We start from the raw sequence: 19,444 nt of genomic DNA, 5'->3' as shown, positions 1-19,444 counted from the left end.
GAGCTTACCATGTGCCAGACACTGTCCTAAGTGCTGTACACATATGAACTCATTCAATATTCACAATCATTTTATTAGGGAAATTATTCACATTTACAGATATAGAAACTGAGTCATAAAGAAGTTAAGTAACATGCTTCACCATGGCTTGACACTAGTGAAAATACGCAAAACAGGAAAGTTGAGATCAACCTAAAATCATTAAGGGTGGTGAAACAATGACATTGTGCCTAAAACTCCCCACAATGGCCTTCACTATGACCGTGTGATAGATAGCACCCACTCTCACATCACTAGGGAATCTACTAAATGAGAAGAGCCAACCTACATAGTATTGGATAGTCCCTGGTACATATTTAAGGCATGAGTTTTATTTTGCAGAAATGCAAATGGGCTTCAATCTTGGTGTCCTTTTGTGAGAAAACCTATGGCAATAAGTGTGGAAATGATTACTCAATAATTTTTAAAAATCAGTTGTGCAAATATTGAAGGAAAATCATTAAAATTGTTTGCAATTTAAGAAAGAAAAGACTGGGGTAGAAGCAATACAATGAAGTCACTACCACAAACGAAGATCTTAAAACTCCCTCCAAGGTCAGTGGATTATCCTTGGAGAGAAGCTCATTCAATAGAGAAAAATTTGGTGAAGCCCAATCTGAAGAGATGCGTGAGAGTGTGGGAAAAGGCAGACAGGCTTAGAAAGATGCCTGTTTTGGCTATTGTTAACAAATGACACATTTTACTGTGCTCGAAAGAATTTTTGGGTGAGAGACTGAAATTAACCAAATTCTTTATCTCATTATTATATTATAGCATGAGTTTAATAATTTGCCTTATTTATTGCTTTTTCCTTTTTTCTCTATATTTATAATGTTGATATCTGGTAAGACACTTAAATTTGTCTATTTATTGGTGGTAGCTGGGAAAGAAATTTTCCTACACATACAGGAGTTTCATAAAAAAGCAGGTTACATGCTGGAAAAAAATATGTATACACAAGTGAGAAAATCTTTCAGAGGCTAAACTTTAGGAGGAATATTTGGCATTAGGTTCTATCTTGGATTGGCTGGTTCTGCAATGCACAGGGCTACATTCATTACCTAGTCTTATAACACATAATAGTGATATAGTTAGAGTTTCCAGAAAGATTACTAATTATGTTAGCATTTGGCATTAGGTTCTATCTTGGATTGGCTGGTTCTGCAATGCACAGGGCTACATTCATTAGCTAGTCTTATAACACATAATAGTGATATAGTTAGAGTTTCCACAAAGATTACTAATTATGTTAGTTAATATTTCACTCTATATTCCATATTAGTAAGATTAATTTGGCAAAAGATTCATAGTTTCACAACGTTCACTGTCTTTAGTTTTGATATATTTATTTGGGAATGGTAAATCCTGACATTAAGCCCTTATAAATGTTTTATGAGTAATTTGTATAGTATATTTTTAAAAATGCTTATTTGAAACTAGAGCTGCTTGGCCTTGCTCTAGTCTCTCATCTGTCATGATCATTTAAAAAATAAAATAAATGATTGAGAGTTGACATGTTTGCTTTTGATATTAGTTGCTGTGGAAGTTACTCTTGGGAGTAATATTTCATTTTTGAATCAAGCCATAAATAACAGATGAGACAAATGGAGACTGTCTTTTCAACGATATGATATTTATATTCTATTCTTACAAAGTTTTCCTGTAAGACATTTAAAGCTGTGCCTAGAATGATTAATTATTTTTTGATTTAGTGAATGAAGGCATGGCAATTAAGAAGAAAAGCATCAGTGTTTAATATTTATTTCCACCCTTCTTTTTCTTTATTAATTCCCTAAATTAAAATCTAAATTAAGATCTGTTGTGAAATTTTTCCCTCCAATTTTTCTTCTTTTGTTCTAATACTAGTACATCTAAAGTCTCAATATTAAAACTAGTGATGGATTACTATGAAATATAAATGATATCTTATGGTACTTTAGTATACATCTGATTTCTTTTATAGATTCCCTTGTCTGCCATATTCCATGAATGGTATCTTGTATTATCAATTGTACTTTAATGTAAACATCCTATCTCTCTAGCTAAACTGTATATGTTCTTTGAGGAAAGGGATTATTCTTACACTATTTTGTATCCTCAATGTCTAACTCAACAGTGTTGATTGTTTAAGATACTTTTAGCAGAGTTACCTTTATGAAGAGTCAAGAAATTTTGTTGTTGTTGTCTGTTGGCCAGTATAGGGATCTGAACCCATGGCCTTGGTGTCACCAGCACCTCACTTTCCCAAGTGAGCTAACTGGCCAGCCCTCAAGGAATTTTTCAAATATTGAATTTATCCATGTTCTGCCGAGTTTGAATCTCCAAATATATAGAAAATATTTTGAACAATTAAAAGCCAATCAATTTATTTCATCAACCAATTATTCTTCAGCAAGATACTTTATTGCTAATTTTTTTCTGGTGAGATATAATTGATTGATTTTAAGAAGAAAACAGTATCTAAAACATTTATGGCATGATACTGAAACTTATTTTTCTGTAATTTCATAGGTCATTATTATTCACCTAAATATATTTGAAATTTTAAAATCTTACCTTCTAGATAAAGTTGTCCCTTGGTTTCTGTGGGGGATTGGTTCCAGGACCCCCAGGGTGGGGAGCTTGAGTCCCTGATATAAAATGGTATCATATTTGCACATAATCTACGCACATTCTCTTGTACACTTTAAATCATCTCTAGATTACTTTTAATACTGAATACAATGTAAATTCTATGTAAACAGTTGTACTGTTTAGGGAACGCTAACAAGAGATAAAAGCTTGTATATGTTCAGTGTAGACACAGTTTTTTTCCAGATATTTTCGGTCTGCAGATGGTTGAATCCAACTAAGTCTGTATCCACAGATACAGAGGGCTGACTGCACTTAATCTTTAATACAATTATGAATGCCAGTAGGCTTATTGCTCAGAGAGGTATCAATTTCTAAATTGAAAAAAAGAGAGATAAAATAATAGTAAAAAGTGCTTTAATATAATTTTTTTTTTTAATGGAGAAGTAAATGCATTATGTTGGGTAGAATAAACACTAAGGGTTAAGTGATACTTAGCAAATATCTGACCAAATGTGTGGAAGCAGGAGGACAGAGTACAGCTTTTTACTGTGGAAGCAGATAACACTTCACATAGAATGTGACATTTCAAATGGGTCTTAATGGAAAAGAAAAGTTTGAGAGGCAGGGAAGGGGAGAAGGGCATTCCAGGAGGAAGCCTAGAGGAGAGAAGGGGTCTGCCTGCTTGGAGATGAGATGCAAAATAAAGATGCACTGATGAAGGGTCTCGTATTCATTTCCTAGGGTAAATTACCACAAACTTGGTGATTTGAAACAACAGAAATTATTCTCTGACAGTTCTAGAAGTCAGAGCTACAAAATCAAGGCATTGGAAAGATTGATTTTTTTTCTTCTAAAGACTCTGAGGGAGAATCTGTTCCATGACTCTTTCCTAGCTGTGGTGGCTGCCAGAAATCTTTGACATTTCTTGGCTTGTAGACACAGTACTCCAATCTCTACCTCTGTCTTCACATCATCTTCTCCTCTATGTGTTTCTTATGTCTCTGTGTCTTACATATTTTATGTGTCATTGGATTGAGGGCCCACCCTAAAGCCAGGATTATCTTATCTTGAGATCCTTAATCTAATTACATCTGCCAAGACCCTCTTCTAAGTAAGGTCACATTCACGGATTCTGGGTGCACATATCTTTTGGGGAGCTGCCATTCATCCCACTACATGTCTTGTGACAAGAAATTAATCCTATAAGTAGAAGAGTTTATTAGCAAGGCTGTGCCATTTTTACACTTGTTATGTGGAAGACAATACTGATTGTGAAGATGAACAGAAAATGAAGGCTTGAATTAAGTGAAGTGGGTTTAGAGATGACAGCTGGAATTAAAGAGAAATTTCTGAGGTAAAACATACAGGATTGAATGACTTAAGGTGGGGAGGAGTGAGAGTGATCTTGGAGATGATAAACTTGAGGTATCTGTGAGACGTTTAGGAGCTAATGTCTTGTAGCAGTTGGAAATGTGGGCGTGGGGTTCAGGAAAGAGCTTGAATGTTAACTGTTAGATGGGTGGCTCCCAGCGAACCATTCCTGTGAATATTCACATCCTTGTCCCTTTCTCAACTGTCTCTGCACTTGTCTGGATAGATTGGCTTTGGCCAATGGGACATTAGCAAGTATTATACAAACTTGATGAGCTCTTGCACATCGGGCTTATCTTCTTGAAACACAACTTCTTGGAACGCAGCTGCCATAATATAAGGAAGAGCAGACTATCCTTCTGCAGAGAGAAACCATGTAAAAAAGACCTGGAGAATGAGACACCACATGGAAAGAGGATATACAAACTTGATGAGCTCTTGCACATCGGGCTTATCTTCTTGAAACACAACTTCTTGGAATGCAGCTGCCGTAATATAAGGAAGAGCAGACTATCCTTCTGCAGAGAGAAACCATGTAAAAAAGACCTGGAGAATGAGACACCACATGGAAAGAGGACTCTTGGAGGAGAACTGAGTAATCTCAGCCACAGTCGGCACTGAGGCCCTTGATGTGTGCAAGAGGCCTTGTGGCACCTTACAGCACAGCACAGCTGCCAGCTGAATGCAGCCACATGAGTGACTCCAGCTAATACCAAGTGGGAAGAGATGAACCACTGGTTAACCTACAGAATTGTAAGAAGTAGAAAAATCATGATTTTTAAGCAGCTAAGTTTTAAGATGTTTGGTTATGCATCAGCTTTTCTTTAAATATCTGATGATGCCCACTGATCACACAATGAAAATCAGTGATGTCTGCTTTAGGAGATGGGATGATTAGGAGGCAAGCTTAGGAGACAGAAGTTCACTGGGCTTCAGGAGGTTGGTAACAAGTTTTGGGATGTTGGAAATGGTGGGATGGAACCAGTAGCAGATCAGAAGTTGGCTTGGCAGACAACTTTGGAGGAATTATGTGTCTGCTCTAGATCTCAATTTCCACATATGCAAAATGTGGAAAGTGTGCTATTAAATGATCTCTGAGGTTCCATCCAGTACTAAAATGTAATGGGTTCCCTTTGGAATAACAAAAGTGATATTGCATGTCACTCAGTGTTTTGCAAATTAAAAGTTCTCAGTAAATGCTAATTGGCAATGGCAATGATGAAAAAAAAAACCACGCTTAGCTCACAAAGGAAGCCCTTATTCTTGAAAATTACAGATAAAAAGTTCCCTTATCTTCTCCAGTGAGAAGCTATTTGGACAATATTTACAGCTTTGTGGAGAGGGGAAGGGGTAGGTTGGAAGCAGAGCTTCTTCCTTGAAATGACTGACCTGTCTTCACAATATCATACCCTTTCATGTGTAATAGTGTCCTAGAAGATTCTATTGACTACACAATATCTTCACAATATCATACCAATCTTCAAGATTTTTCATACCTTTTCAGGTATAATAGTTTGTACATGGGAGTGCAAATGTTGTAGAGTGTATTATAGACAGTTTTGATGGAATTAGCAGATGAGCAGAAGAGGGCAGAATTACACAGAAAATTCTTTGGAGCTATATTTCCTAAGGGGAAATATATTTTTATTTTATTTCCTAAAGGGACCTTTTTAAAGTTCCATATTGGGCTGTTATTTCCTAAGGGGACCTCTTCAAGTTTCCATACTGGACCAAAGATCCTCTATTTGTCTCTCCAGATCTCACCCAGATCTTCCTTTGTCCCCCACTGCTCTCTGCCCAGGAGGGAGGACCTATATGGACTCCATCAACAGGCTCCAACACCTTATAGCTTCCAGTTGGGCACTTGTTGCTGTACAAGCCTCTCTCCTTGTGGGTCCTGGTAACCCTTCTCTCCTTCCTCCCATAAGGTCTAGGGGTGGTGACTTCTCTGCTGCCGTGAGTCCCAGGTTTCTTCACTATGCCCCTGGTTTACCTGTACTCTATCTTTGTAATTAGCCCCTTTGTAAATTTGCCCTCTTGGAATTACTCTGATTTGAGTGTGCTGTTTTCTGTTGGGACTGTGACCAATTCACATACCATTCTTCAGGTTGAGAATGGAGAGGAAATGGCAATTGGGCCACATCAACACACATCTTATTATGCAGTCCTCCATCACACCCCTCTGGACTATCTTACATGTGTTCTCTGTCACTTTTCACTCTCCTTCCCAAGCATTAACTACTTTAGTGACCTCATGTACCAAGAAGGGAACATGGCTACAGCCAATCCAAAGCCAAGACGGAAATGTTGAATTCATTTTGATCTCTCTTTGGTTGCTTTCCCCATCCTTCTCAATACTCTTCTCTACTCCCTCTTCTCTTGGTGCTATATACCATGAGTTCCTCGATCAAACGCAGAGGTTTCATCTTGGTCTTCTGTCCCAGAGCCTGAGACATGAAAAATGCTAAACAACTGCGGTATAATGAATACATGGAAGATGGAATTAAGGAAATGTCTATTTATTAAACCTTCTGTTTCCAGGAAGCCCAGGGCTGGTCTACTTCTCTTCCTTCCCTGAGGATGAGGGAAGAGTTCATTGCCTCATTTCCATCAGATCTCTGCTCAGTGCTGTTTTTTTGCCTCCATACACGACACTGCTGCTGTGTTATGACCATTTGTGTGCTAGTAAATGGTTTTGTTGTTGTTGATGTCATTTTGCAGTTGCTGTCATTTTGTAACGACTTTATTGAAATGTAATTTACATGCCACACAATTCACCCATTTAAAGTGTACAATTCAGTGAATTTTAGCATTTTCACAGATTGTGCAACCATCATCACAATCAATTTTAGAACATTTTTATTACTCCCCTCAATAGAACCCACCTGTACCCATTACCAGTCACCCTTCTTGCTCTCCATTCAGAAATTAATCTACTTTCTGTCTCTGTGGATTTACCTATTCTGAACATTTTATATAAATGAAATTCTTTGTGATTGGCTTCTTTCACTTTGCATAATGTTTTTTAAGGTTCATCCAAGTTGTAGCATGTATCAGTACTTTATTCCTTTTTATGGCCTAATAATATTCCATTGTACAAATATATCACATGTTATTTATCTGTTCATCAATTAATGGACATTTGGATTGTTTCCACTGAATACTGGTAAATGTTTGACAACTAGAAATCTATTTAAAAAATCATGACTTACATCATTTTCTGATTTCCATGGTGTGAACGTTCTCATCATGGCTGATTGTAAGCTACATACTGTGACTGAACACAGAGTTGTAAAGAGATGCTAAAATAGGCTCTTGTGAGTCCTTGTGAGCCAGTTCCAGCACACCACTAACCATCTTTACTGACAGACCACTCAAGTAACCAGAGATGGGCCACAGGTAGTGAGGTTTCCATACACTCCCACTTTAGGAACCATCTTTACTGACAGACCACTCAAGTAACCAGAGATGGGCCACAGGTAGTGAGGTTTCCGTACACTCCCACTTTAGGATAATAATAATAATAATAATAAAAGTAATACAACAGCCAACATTTATTGAGCACTTTTGATGTGCCAGGCACTGTGCTAAGCATTTTGTTCATTTAATTCTTGATCACTCTTTGCCTTCTTGGCTGCCAGCAGCTCCAAACTACCAATATTCTAAGCTTGGCTCACTGTCTTGGGGCTGGTCTCCCTGATGTTTCTTAAATACTTAAAACACATTATATCTCACATCTTTAGCACGTGCTTCCTCTACTGGATACACTCTTCTTCCAGATATCAACACGGCTCATTGCCTTATTTCTCTCAGATCTCTAGTCAGATGTCCCCTGCTCCTCAGAAGAGCTTTTCTACCACCTCATCCCTTTATCTGATATATTGCCAAGCTTTGTTTTTCTTTTCTTTTTCTTAGTGTTCTTATAAGAAGAGATATTTTTTTTCGTAGCACTTATCACTGACATTCTAGTACTCTTTGTATTTATTTTCTTATTTTTTTCTGTCTGTCTCCCCACCACGACATAAGCTCCATGAAATCAGAGTCTTCGTTTGTTCACACTTGCATCCCAGTGCCAAGGCCATGCCCTTCACCATGCTAAGCTGGGATGTCTGGAATTTCGAACAAGTAACTCTCTCCCCCTCTCTGCTTCTCCTGATGCCATCAGAGGAATGTTTAGAGGACATTCACCTCAGTCCCCATGATACCTGAGGAAGGGTGTGGGGAGGCCTGATAGCCAGCCTCAAGTCACCCTGTCCTCTTAACTCTGTCACAGGAAAGAATTCAAGAGCAGTGTCATAGTAGAAGATGAAAACAGGTTTAATATAACAGATAAGAAATACAGTTTTAACAAGAATGTGCAGTGTAGCTCCACAGACTGAGCAGGGTGCACACCAAGTTTAATATAAAAGTCAGAAATACACACTTAAAGTTTAGTATTGGGTGCAGGCTGGCTCAAGAGAGTGAGCAGCTGCTTGATACACCTTAGCTGGGGAAGTGAAGGCTAGCCTCAGAAAGTGAGCAACAACCCTGCCTTCTGTCAGGATTCCACTTTTATAGTATCGTTATCTAATATATATTCATTCTATCTAATGAATATTCAACAAAGAGGGTGGTTTTCAGTTGCAACATAGTCTTGCACATGCTTAGTTGGTCTCCTTTTAGGGCATCTTCTTTGGTCAAATTCTATCACATGCACCAAACATATTCAATAATATTCTGTGCTCTTTAGCATCTCTACTGGAAGGTCATTCAAAGGATCAATTCCACTTTCCTGAGCATGCTCAACTGCTAGGCCTATATAACTCCTCTCTACTGAGCATGCCCAGCCACTGGATTTGCTGAAGTCTGCCCCCTGAGGTCGCAATTTCCCCGTGTTGGTGTGCAAAATAGTTCCAACAAACAACAGTAACTCTCCCAGTGAGACATTGGGGAGTGGCTTGAAACCCAGAGAATGGCCTGAAACCTGATCCCAGGGGAACTGAGCACCTCCTATTTTACCTGCATCCCTGTTACCGGTTCAAATCCCGATGGAGATAGGATTCAGCTGACACAGGTGGGAGACAATCCAGTGATGTGGCTAAGAGCGTGCCTCACTCTGGAGCCAAACTAAATGGACCCTCATCCAAGCTCTGGCACCAAATGACTGTGTGCCTTGGGAAGTTACTCAACTTCTCAGAGTTTCCCCATCTTTTTTGGGGGGCGGGGGGCTGGCGGGTAAGGGGATCCAAACCCTTGACCCTGGTGTTATACACCGTGCTCTAATCAACTGAGCTAACTTGTCAGTCCTGAGTTTCCCCATCTTTAAAATGGGATAAGTCCCTTCCTCATAGGTCTGCTGTGAGGATTAAATTAATATGGTAATTTAAAGTGATGAACACATAGCAAGTGCTCAATACACCTTGTCTGCTTAGCTCTGAGGACATCTTCCAGTAGTAAGCTTTACTGTGTAAGTCATCTGTGTTTGTCTGCGAGGTGGAAGCCCTGGAAAAGTTTATATCTGCCTCCTCTGCAGTCCTATTACCCTCATCACTGGCATTTAGTAAGAACTCTTCTGGACTGTCTTGCTGTCCCAGGTTCACCATCTGCTTTTGTTTCCCATAGAAGAGGAGACCCTTAGGCTTCAAGAAAGCATTTTCAGCCTGCTCCTCTTTGCTGGCAAATCCCGAGGTAAACCTGATGTTATTATTCTCAGCCTGCCTAGCTGAGACAAGCCAATCTCAAGCATCTCCCAAGATGAAAAAGAAAAAAATGCCTCCCCCAGAGGAGATACCTTTACACATAAACTCCAGGACACTGAGAATAAAGGAAGCATTGGTGGCCTTGTGGGACTGAGTGGAGAAAGAAGGAAGAGATAGCAAGTCATTCATGAAAGAAAGAAATCATCCAGTATGCAGGATTGGCTGGCAGGAAGCCCCTGAGGCCCTCGAATCCCCTTTGCTATTGGCTCCTGCTAGACAGGGTCCCCTTAATCCAAGGACTGTTTTTCACTCTCTCCCACTGTGTAACCTTCCCTGCCCCAGGTCCATGAGTTTGGCTAAAGTCACAAAATGCTCTCATAGGGAACTTCATCTGCTAATTTCGGGGAAATTCAGTTCCATTAATATTTACCAAACGCCCGCAAGGTGCTGGGCAGTGTTAGTGGGCAGTCCCAGAAATCCTGTTAACCAACAAAACACAGTAACATCCCAGAAAAATAACCCTGCCCTTCTCTGAGCATCCTCATTTCCTCGGAGTCCACTTCTGGTTTCTGATCTCTGCAAAACATCAACACTTCTGTATACCAAGGCTCCCACTGGGCTCCCGCGGGGCCTCCTGGAAACGCTGCTAAAGGATGAAGGGGCGGGAAATAGGGAGGGCTGGGGAGGTAAGGGAGGAAGGAGGGGAAGGAACAAGGTGCGTTTCCCCTTCTAATCGTGTTCCAATCAGGAGTCGGCAGTGTTCCCAGGAGCCGATTCCGGCCGTGCAGAGACTCTTCCAGGAACCGCCTGGCACCCTGGGCTGCGGACTTTGGCTGGTCTGGCGTCTGCGTCTCCCTCCTCCCACCCCTTTCCTCCGTCCTGGCTCGGTGCCTCGCTCAGGGGCGTGTCCTGCCCTACCTTCCTCTCACAGTGGTCCACTCGAAACGCTGCTAAAGGATGAAGGGGCGGGAAATAGGGAGGGCTGGGGAGGTAAGGGAGGAAGGAGGGGAAGGAACAAGGTGCGTTTCCCCTTCTAATCGTGTTCCAATCAGGAGTCGGCAGTGTTCCCAGGAGCCGATTCCGGCCGTGCAGAGACTCTTCCAGGAACCGCCTGGCACCCTGGGCTGCGGACTTTGGCTGGTCTGGCGTCTGCGTCTCCCTCCTCCCACCCCTCTCCTCCGTCCTGGCTCGGTGCCTCGCTCAGGGGCGTGTCCTGCCCTACCTTCCTCTCACAGTGGTCCACTCATCCGGTTACAGCAGCAGCAGTAGCGGCGGCGGCGGCGGCAACCAGAGCCAGAGCAGCGACAGCTCCGGTCTCCAGAACAGGCGCTGTGGCCGTGGCAGCAGCTCAGTGCCGGGCACCTGCGCGGAGCAGGAGGAGCCGGACGAGCTGGGGTGGGGCCAGCCACCCTCAGCCGGAGAAGGAAGGGGCACTCCCCAGCCGGGCTTCGGCTGCTCGGAATAATCTCCAGCTGGCAGGGGACGGGGCATGGAGCTGGGAGCGCTGGCGGGGATGAACACGTGCAGGAGCAGCTAGAGGCCCGGGGTCAGGAAAACACTTGGTCCAAGTGTAGCGAGGCAACGAAAGCTGTGTCTGGGACCATGGCAGCCTCCCGCCTGGACTTTGGGGAGGTGGAAACTTTCCTGGACGGGCACCCAGAGTTATTTGAAGATTACTTGATGCGGAAAGGGAAGCAGGAGATGGTCGAGAAGTGGCTGCAGAGGCACAGTCAGGGTCAGGGGGCATTAGGCCCAAGGCCCGCATTGGCTGGCACGAGCAGCTTGGCTCACGGTACCGACAAAGGTGGAAGCAGTGTTGGCGGTAGCACTGGACCAAATGGCTCTGCCAACAGACAGCCCACTCCTGGTGGCGGGGACTGTGGTGGGGTTCCCCTGAGTCCCAGCTGGGCCAGTGGCAGCAGGGGAGATGGGAACCTGCAGCGGAAAGCTTCTCAGAAAGAGCTAAGGAAGAGTTTTGCCCGCTCCAAGGCCATCCACGTGAACAGGACCTACGATGAACAGGTGACCTCCAGGGCCCAGGAGCCCCTGAGCAGTGTACGGCGGAGGGCGCTTCTCCGGAAGGCCAGCTCTCTGCCCCCAACCACAGCCCACATTCTCAGTGCGCTGCTGGAATCGAGGGTGAATCTGCCTCAGTACCCCCCTACGGCCATCGACTACAAGTGCCACCTCAAAAAGCACAATGAGCGTCAGTTCTTCCTGGAACTGGTCAAAGATATCTCCAATGACCTTGATCTCACCAGCCTCAGCTACAAGATCCTCATCTTCGTCTGCCTCATGGTGGACGCTGACCGCTGCTCTCTCTTCCTGGTGGAAGGGGCAGCTGCTGGCAAGAAGAGCTTGGTCTCCAAATTCTTTGATGTGCATGCAGGAACCCCACTGCTGCCCTGCAGCAGCACAGAGAACTCAAATGAGGTGCAGGTCCCCTGGGGCAAAGGCATCATTGGCTATGTCGGGGAACATGGAGAAACGGTCAACATTCCTGATGCCTACCAGGTAGGACTTTGCGTTGTCCTCTCCTCCCGGAGCCCCACTGGCTTGGGAGCAAGCCTTTGGTTACCCTTTGGCATCCAGGAACACACTGAGACTTTACAATACAAATCTTGCTATTTAATTTCCTTTTTGAGTTTAGACTTAAAATGTTACTACACCATCTTTGATGTAAAGGTCTTTTCTTAACACACAGTGGCTTGTGAGAAGTTCATACATCACCCAATAATACCATGTGTTTCTCTGTCAAGATATTTTGTCTTTAAGAATATCAGTGTATGATTTTAGAATGCATTTATGAGTTTTTAGAAACAGATGTCACTCCAGAGTTCCAGTGTTACTCTGAAGAAAATGGGCATTTTGGTGTCTGATGTCTTTGGGGGACCGTAATGCATTTTCATTCTCTAATTCATGGTTGGAAAGGGAACAAAGTGCTTAACTGCTTCCCTATCCCCTGCTCTAGCTTCATGTTGAGTGAGTTCCAAGGTAGAGGAAGAGAGGAGGAGTGTCATGGGAAGAATGGGCCTCTGACCCATTTGTGCCTTCTTAGCATCTATTTTGACTGTGGTTGAAGTTAGAGAGGTTGGACAAATAAAGAGGTTAGTAATCTATAGGCTTAAATACAGCATTATCCATAGTCAGCTTTTGACAGAACTGAGCAAGTAGGTTTTTAGTTGGCAAAACAATAAAAGAAAAAAAACGATAGATTTTTTTTTTAGCAGATCCAAAGGCAATCAGCAGGGCTAATGTGCTGGTTTCAAGTGGAAAAGAAAATCCAACCTGTTGTTGTCTGGTTTTTCTAAGTCTTTCATTTTCACAGTCATTTGAACTTGATGTTAGATGCCAGATCTGAAAGCCAGTCAGTTCTAATTTCTTCAGTATCTATTCACTGAGTGTGATGAAACTGGATGTAACTTTCTGAGACTTCTTCAGGGTTCATAAGAATTGAAAGTTCTTATCCTTGATTATGAAAGTTTTGTAGTCGTTTGATGAGTACTTCCTTGAGTTGTCTCATAGATCTACATGTTTTTCTAGAGTATAGTTGCTGTTCAGAATAGCAAAAGGGGTGGGAAAGATACTAGAGGTAAAATCCTCTCTATTTCACTTGGCAAAAGGGGTGGGAAAGATACTAGAGGTAAAATCCTCTCTATTTCACTTGAAACTTGACAGTTTTACATTTAAAATTGACTAGCTTGCACTAAAACCAATTTTCATATTTTTGTGGATGTCTGTCAACATAACATTTTCATATTAAGGGATGCCTGTCAGAATACCTTTTTCATTAACCTTTTGTTATTGATTTGGTGCATTATCCATTATATCCTTCTTGAAGACTTGGATAGGTTTAGGTCCAGCAACCAATTAATGATTTTCAACAAGTGTCTATTTCTCTACAATCCTAGAAAGCCATGGGAAGAAATAAAAGCATTTAATAATTCATATGTTGAAGATTCTGTTAAAAAAATTGGTGAACAATAACAAACTCTTTTCTTTCCTATTATTTACACATCCTTATTGTGTTTTAAAAACATCCCTTTTTAGTTGGATGATACTTGTTATAGCCTGGAATTGCAGTCTTTTCTCTTTATTGGCTTTACTTTTCTTATTCATCCCCAATTGATTTTCTCCCATTTCTACAGCTTTTATTTTTTACTGTCCTCTTTCAGCTACTTTTATTTAATATTGTTCATATACTGTACTTTCTTCAAGAGCATAATTCTTGGCCTCCTTGGCAGTTAACTTGTCTTCCTTCTGCCTAGAATTGTGGTTATAGGCATATTGCAGGCATAGAAAATTAGGTTTTCAGCAGCTGCTGCTTCCTGTGGGCTCTGCCCTTGCTCTGCAGACAGAGTGTAAAGCAAAGTTGCCTTTTAATGTCAGAAGCCAATATTGGGAAAGGAGAGTTACTGGTTTTTCCCCCCAGAGTAGTAATGATGGCTGTAAAGAAGACTGTGTTGTTGGGACTGGCAAAGGCAGGTAGGGGAAGGATGCTATCTGGGTTGGGAGTTTAAGATCTTGGTTCACTTTAATTTCTATCTGGTTTGAAAGTTTCTCTTTTCTTTCTCCTTTGGCTTCTACTATATATTTTTAACTTGGTGTGTTTTTCTTCTCTTTACTTATGCTACTATCCTTTGATAAAACTACTTTTTTTCTTTATTATAGTACACCATAGTCACCATTAGTGTGACCTTGGGAGAATTTCTTAATCTCTCAATCTCAATTTTCTCATCCACAAAATGGGAATAATAAAACCTTCCTGGCAAAGATTATTGTTGTGAAAATAAAATGAGATATTGCATTAAAGTCCTTAAAACAGTACCTGGCACATTGCAATTACTCAGGAAATTATAACAGCTTGTGATGATAGTGATGATATCTAGTTCTCTAGCACTCTTTTTCTCTCTCTTTATCTCAATTGTTTTTTTCCTTGTTAGGGACTGACAAGTGAACTCAGCATATTTTGACCAGCCTGACCTTTCCCTGAGTCACACTCCACACTTAAGTTAATTATTTTAGAACCAGCTTTATATTCAAGGAATATAGAAATATCTGTCAATTGTTTTTTTCCTTGTTAGGGACTGACAAGTGAACTCAGCATATTTTGACCAGCCTGATCTTTCCCTGAGTCACACTCCACACTTAAGTTAATTATTTTAGAACCAGCTTTATATTCAAGGAATATAGAAATATCTGTCCTTCCACACTCTACTTAAAATTCTCCTAAATGTGGTTGATAACACCTGACCATCCCTAGCCTATCAAAAGTTCTACACTTTGTTCTTCTTAGTAATTCCTGCAGTATGAACTTTTTACAGAATTGTATTAATGTTGTATCCTTCCCCAATTCTAGCATTTCTCCCCATCCTTTTCATTTCCTGCTGTACAGATCTCTATTAATGAAAACTGACAACCTTCCAAATGCATGTTCTTTCATCATGATGTTATTTTCATTTTTATCATATATGTAAACGTCTTGAAATTTTTATGTCAAAAATATAACCATTGTTCCTGATTCTTTATTAACTACTATATTTTTAAGGTGCTTCTTACTCAGATTCAGTTAGTGTACTTTTTTCTTCAGGAAGTGAAATTCTTGTCACACAGTTTCAAAAATCTAATCATTTGATAATAGACTGATAATCCTCTTGGGGGTTTGTAATATGGGCAAGAGAAAGGCATTGAAGACACTTATAAAATCATGATAATAACTATGGGATTCTAGAGTCAAGGGTATAATATTTAATGAAATACTAAAGTTGAATAAAAGTTTCAACAGCAAAAACTCACTTTATTTTATTATTTTGCATTTGTTTTCTCCATTAGTCCTAAAAGAATTTGAAATTAGAAATTAGGAGAAAAATTAAAATTGAAAGTAGAAAAAACACTCCATTCATTTTAGGTATCCAGTATGGATCATAGTGACTGCAATTTAACTTTTCCCCTGACATTTATAAGCTATTAAACAGCTCACTTTAATATAGTAATGAAAAAATTGCCCTCAAGAGGTTGTAAATAAGAGCACTCAAGTAACAGGTGTTCTCTTTGAGATTATTCTAAGCATTCAAAATACAGCACTTTAAACATTAATAACAAGCGTGAGATGAATTTTTGTTAGTGTTTATAATGATGATACAGGTGTTTGATGGGGTTGGGTCTGAAAAGCAGCAGGATGTTTTGTTAGGTGAACTGAGAGGAGGAAAGGAGTGATGCAGAGGGTTACAGGTGTGCCAGGCTTTCAGAAGACCTGACCTGTTTACACAGCAGATTCAGTTATTCATTGGTTCCAACAAACATGCACCCAGAATCCATTACACCTAAGGTCCTGGGTAGGGGGCCTCTGGGTGTACAAAGGGGAGAGGACATGCTTCTTGCTCTCCAAGCACTTACAGTTGAGGGCCATGTACTGTTCACAAGTAACCAAAACCGACGTGTACTTAATAAAAGGCATCAAAAAAATGGTATTAGTCACAGAGAGTTGAGTCACTTTGTGACTGGGCTCACGATGGAAGACTTCATGGACGAGGTACCCTTCAAGCTGTAAACAGGGTTAGATTTCTCAGCTGGAGATGGTTGTGTGGTAGAAGTGACCCAGGTGCAGCAAAATGGCTTCAGCAGAAACACAGTGATGAGCAACCACAAAATATGTGTAGGGGACAGTGAGTGGTTTAATTTGGCCAAAGTATTGCATATGCTATAGAGTGAATATGCAAAAGTAAGATGAGGGCAAAAGAAAGAATGATTTTGAACACTTGGCTAAAGAGTTTGAGCTTAATCAACAGTGGGCTACAGGGAGTCCTTAAAAACTTAGGGTGATCAAAGTGGTGTTCTGGGTAACATGGTGTCAGTGGCTAAATGGATCGAACACGGGGAGGCTCAAAGCTGTGAAAATAATTAGGAGTCTATTACGACGGTCTGGTGGAGGCATGATGAACAACGAAACTAAGGCAGGAATGGTGGGAGTGAGCAGCTGGGGACAGATGGGAAATGTCCTGCAGGTGTGGATTTGGGCTAGGAGGGAGAGAAGTCAATGGTGGCTCAGATTATAGACCTAGGAAATATGGAGAAGGGTAATGCTTTTATCAAAAGAGAAGTTGGGTTAAGGTGAAAGATACTTAGTAGGGCCAGCTACGTAATTTGTGGAGCTTAGTGCAAAATAATAAAGCAGAATCCCAGCTGAGGGTGAAGAAGTCAATCTCCCTGTTCCCGAGATTCTGCACTCTAACACACAGCAACCTCCAGACTGGGAATTCTAAGGAACTGCAACCTCCAGGCAGAGAAGTTCTCAGTATCTAGATTGGGGCTGGGTGACAAGACCCCACTGAGTTGCCTGTCGAATGTGCCATGGTGCTGCCAGCTCCAGGTGAGGTTAACCACAACCTTGCTCCATCCTGAGATGATGTGGGGGCATGTACCTGACCCTCCCCATTCCCCAAAACAGACTCCATCCATAAGCCGAGGGCAATGGCAGATGAGTGACATGGGACTCTCCCCCAACTGGTGTGACATGGTTGCTGATTCTGGTCTTGGGGCAGGAGAGTGGGGAGGCCTGGTGGGGGGGCCTGGGTCACCAGGGTGGCCAAGAACCAGTCCTGGGCAGGCAGTGGGAGGGAAGACTGCGTGTGAGCCAAGGTTCCAAGCTGTAGGCTCATACTCCATTGTCCCATTGGACTTTGCTTACAAAGCACAAATTCAAAGACAAAGTTATTAAGAATTTCACAGAGTACAACTTTAAACCTCAAGCAGACCTGCAACTGCATTGGTCCCATGCTTATGAAGCCACTCATGATTCTGAGTCATATTGAGTCTAAGGTGGGGAAGTCCAATTTTATTCCAGCCTAATGTCTACTGCAGCCCTTCACATGGCCTCAGCACCATCCTAACTGAATTATGTGCTCTTTCCAATGCCTGAGTAATGCATTTCTATTTTGGCGCTTTGTACCCTTTCTGTCAGGACTACTCTCTCTCTGTCTTTGCTCATTCAAATCCTTCTCAGAAGGGAGACCTGATTGCTCATCCCTGAAGAAAGGAAATAGAAAACAAAACAAAAAATTATACATAAAGTTGTATTTAAGAATACATTGTACTACATCAATATATACTTATACATATATACTACATCAATATAATAACATAATGATATTTAGTACTTCATTTTAATTGAATTTCATTTTTCATTTCATTTTAGAATAATCTTCATTGAAATAACTACATTTAAAATATTTGCCTCAGAAGGAATTAATTTTAGGTATGAAAGTGCTTCATCCCCTGATGAGCCAGTGTTGACAGATATGGTCTACAGTCCTGTGATTGAGTTGCTGAGATTTGCTTAAAAAGGCGGGTGTTGATCCTACTCCAACACTGTATTATAAAGGAGTCTCATGAAATCTTATTTCAGCTTTGCACATAGTGCCAGTGTTGACAGATATGGTCTACAGTCCTGTGATTGAGTTGCTGAGATTTGCTTAAAAAGGTGGGTGTTGATCCTACTCCAACACTGTATTATAAAGGAGTCTCATGAAATCTTATTTCAGCTTTGCACATAGTATTTAAAAAATTCCCTCAAGCCTAGAAACATGTTCACTAACCCAGAACCAAAATTGATTTTGTGCTTGAAGCAGGAAACATTTGCTATTTCAGCCCCTCTTCTTGACAGACACCATGATCATGATAAACACAATGACAATTTCATTTGCTGCTTTGTCCGTGAGGATAGATTACAGAAAAGGTCCAGTTGCTACAGTCATGGAGAGGTAATTTAAGGTTAAGTTAATTTTTTCCCAACCCATAAGCTAAATGTTTACTAATCTGACCAATTCATTTTAGTTCTTGAGGTTTGGTCACCTGTTTGTTTACAAGCCTGGTTTAATTTGGAAGTTAGTGTTTGATGTTTAATACAGTGTTAAAGAGTCATATGAAGCTTTCCTCTGAAATAGCTATGAGTTGTTTTATAGGAAAATCAACAAGATACTTACTTCTTTAGTCACTTATTTTAAGGGTAGCATTGTGCAATGTAACCACATTCTTTTGGAAAGTGGATTTTGAATCATAAAAAAGGCAATTTAATCATAAAGTAGGTTGGGTTTCTAATATTTTAGGAGCAACTTTGGTTCCTGGTCATTTATAGGCATTGAGGCTAAATTTATTTGTTTATTTATTTATAGGATTAAAGTAGTAAAGAAGGTATTAAAAATGTGTATTTTCTGTAATTCCCCAGGTTTCTCATTAATTTCCTGGCATTAAAAAAAATCTGTATTTTCTATAATTCCTAGGGTTTCTTATTAACTGGTTGGTTTCAACTGAACAGTGGTTTTACACATTAATGATAAGTTATGTTTTCTATCACAAAGTATAGCCTAAGCTGTTGCAAATTTAGGACAAGAAATCCTTTTCACCTAAATGAAAAAATGGAGACCCTATGAGATACCTCTTTAGGGTATCTATTTTTTTAAAAAGCATAATGATAGAGGTAAAGGGAAGCTCCACTGCTGATTAATAATAACTCCATTTGTGCAGTACTAACTACAAGCCAGGCATTAGCTCATTAGCCAGCATTGTCTTTTTTAATCCTCTCAACAATCCCCTGAGGTAGCTATTTATGAACCCCATGTTATGGAAGGAGAAACCGAGGCTAGAAGGGGTTAAGTAATTTACTCAGAGTGACTAAGCTGAGAAGTGAGGGAGCTAAGATCTACTCCTGGTGTGTCCTCTCCTGACCAGTGACTATTGTACACACACTTAGTCTGTCTCTGTCTTCTCCTTTTCTCTGCCAGTCT

The 19,444-nt window shown here is 40.8% G+C and overlaps 1 protein-coding gene across 1 annotated transcript in view; it reads left to right on the top strand.

Annotated features, from left to right (window-relative positions):
- Nucleotides 1-11,264: 11,264 nt before the first annotated feature.
- Nucleotides 11,265-19,444, top strand: part of LOC103609532 (dual 3',5'-cyclic-AMP and -GMP phosphodiesterase 11A-like) — a gene marked incomplete at its 3' end in the record, with an annotated part of 53,614 nt that continues 45,434 nt past the window's right edge. The window contains exon 1 of the mRNA XM_008593839.1: nt 11,265-12,176. Coding sequence (XP_008592061.1) covers nt 11,265-12,176 — 912 coding nt within the window. The remainder of the gene's footprint in view (nt 12,177-19,444) is intronic.

This window comes from Galeopterus variegatus, unplaced genomic scaffold (genome assembly GCF_000696425.1).
Source record: "Galeopterus variegatus unplaced genomic scaffold, G_variegatus-3.0.2 Scaffold9725, whole genome shotgun sequence".
Lineage (NCBI taxonomy): Eukaryota > Metazoa > Chordata > Mammalia > Dermoptera > Cynocephalidae > Galeopterus > Galeopterus variegatus.
The sequence above is the reverse complement of the archived record's forward strand: the minus strand, read 5'-3'. Positions and strand labels throughout refer to the sequence as shown.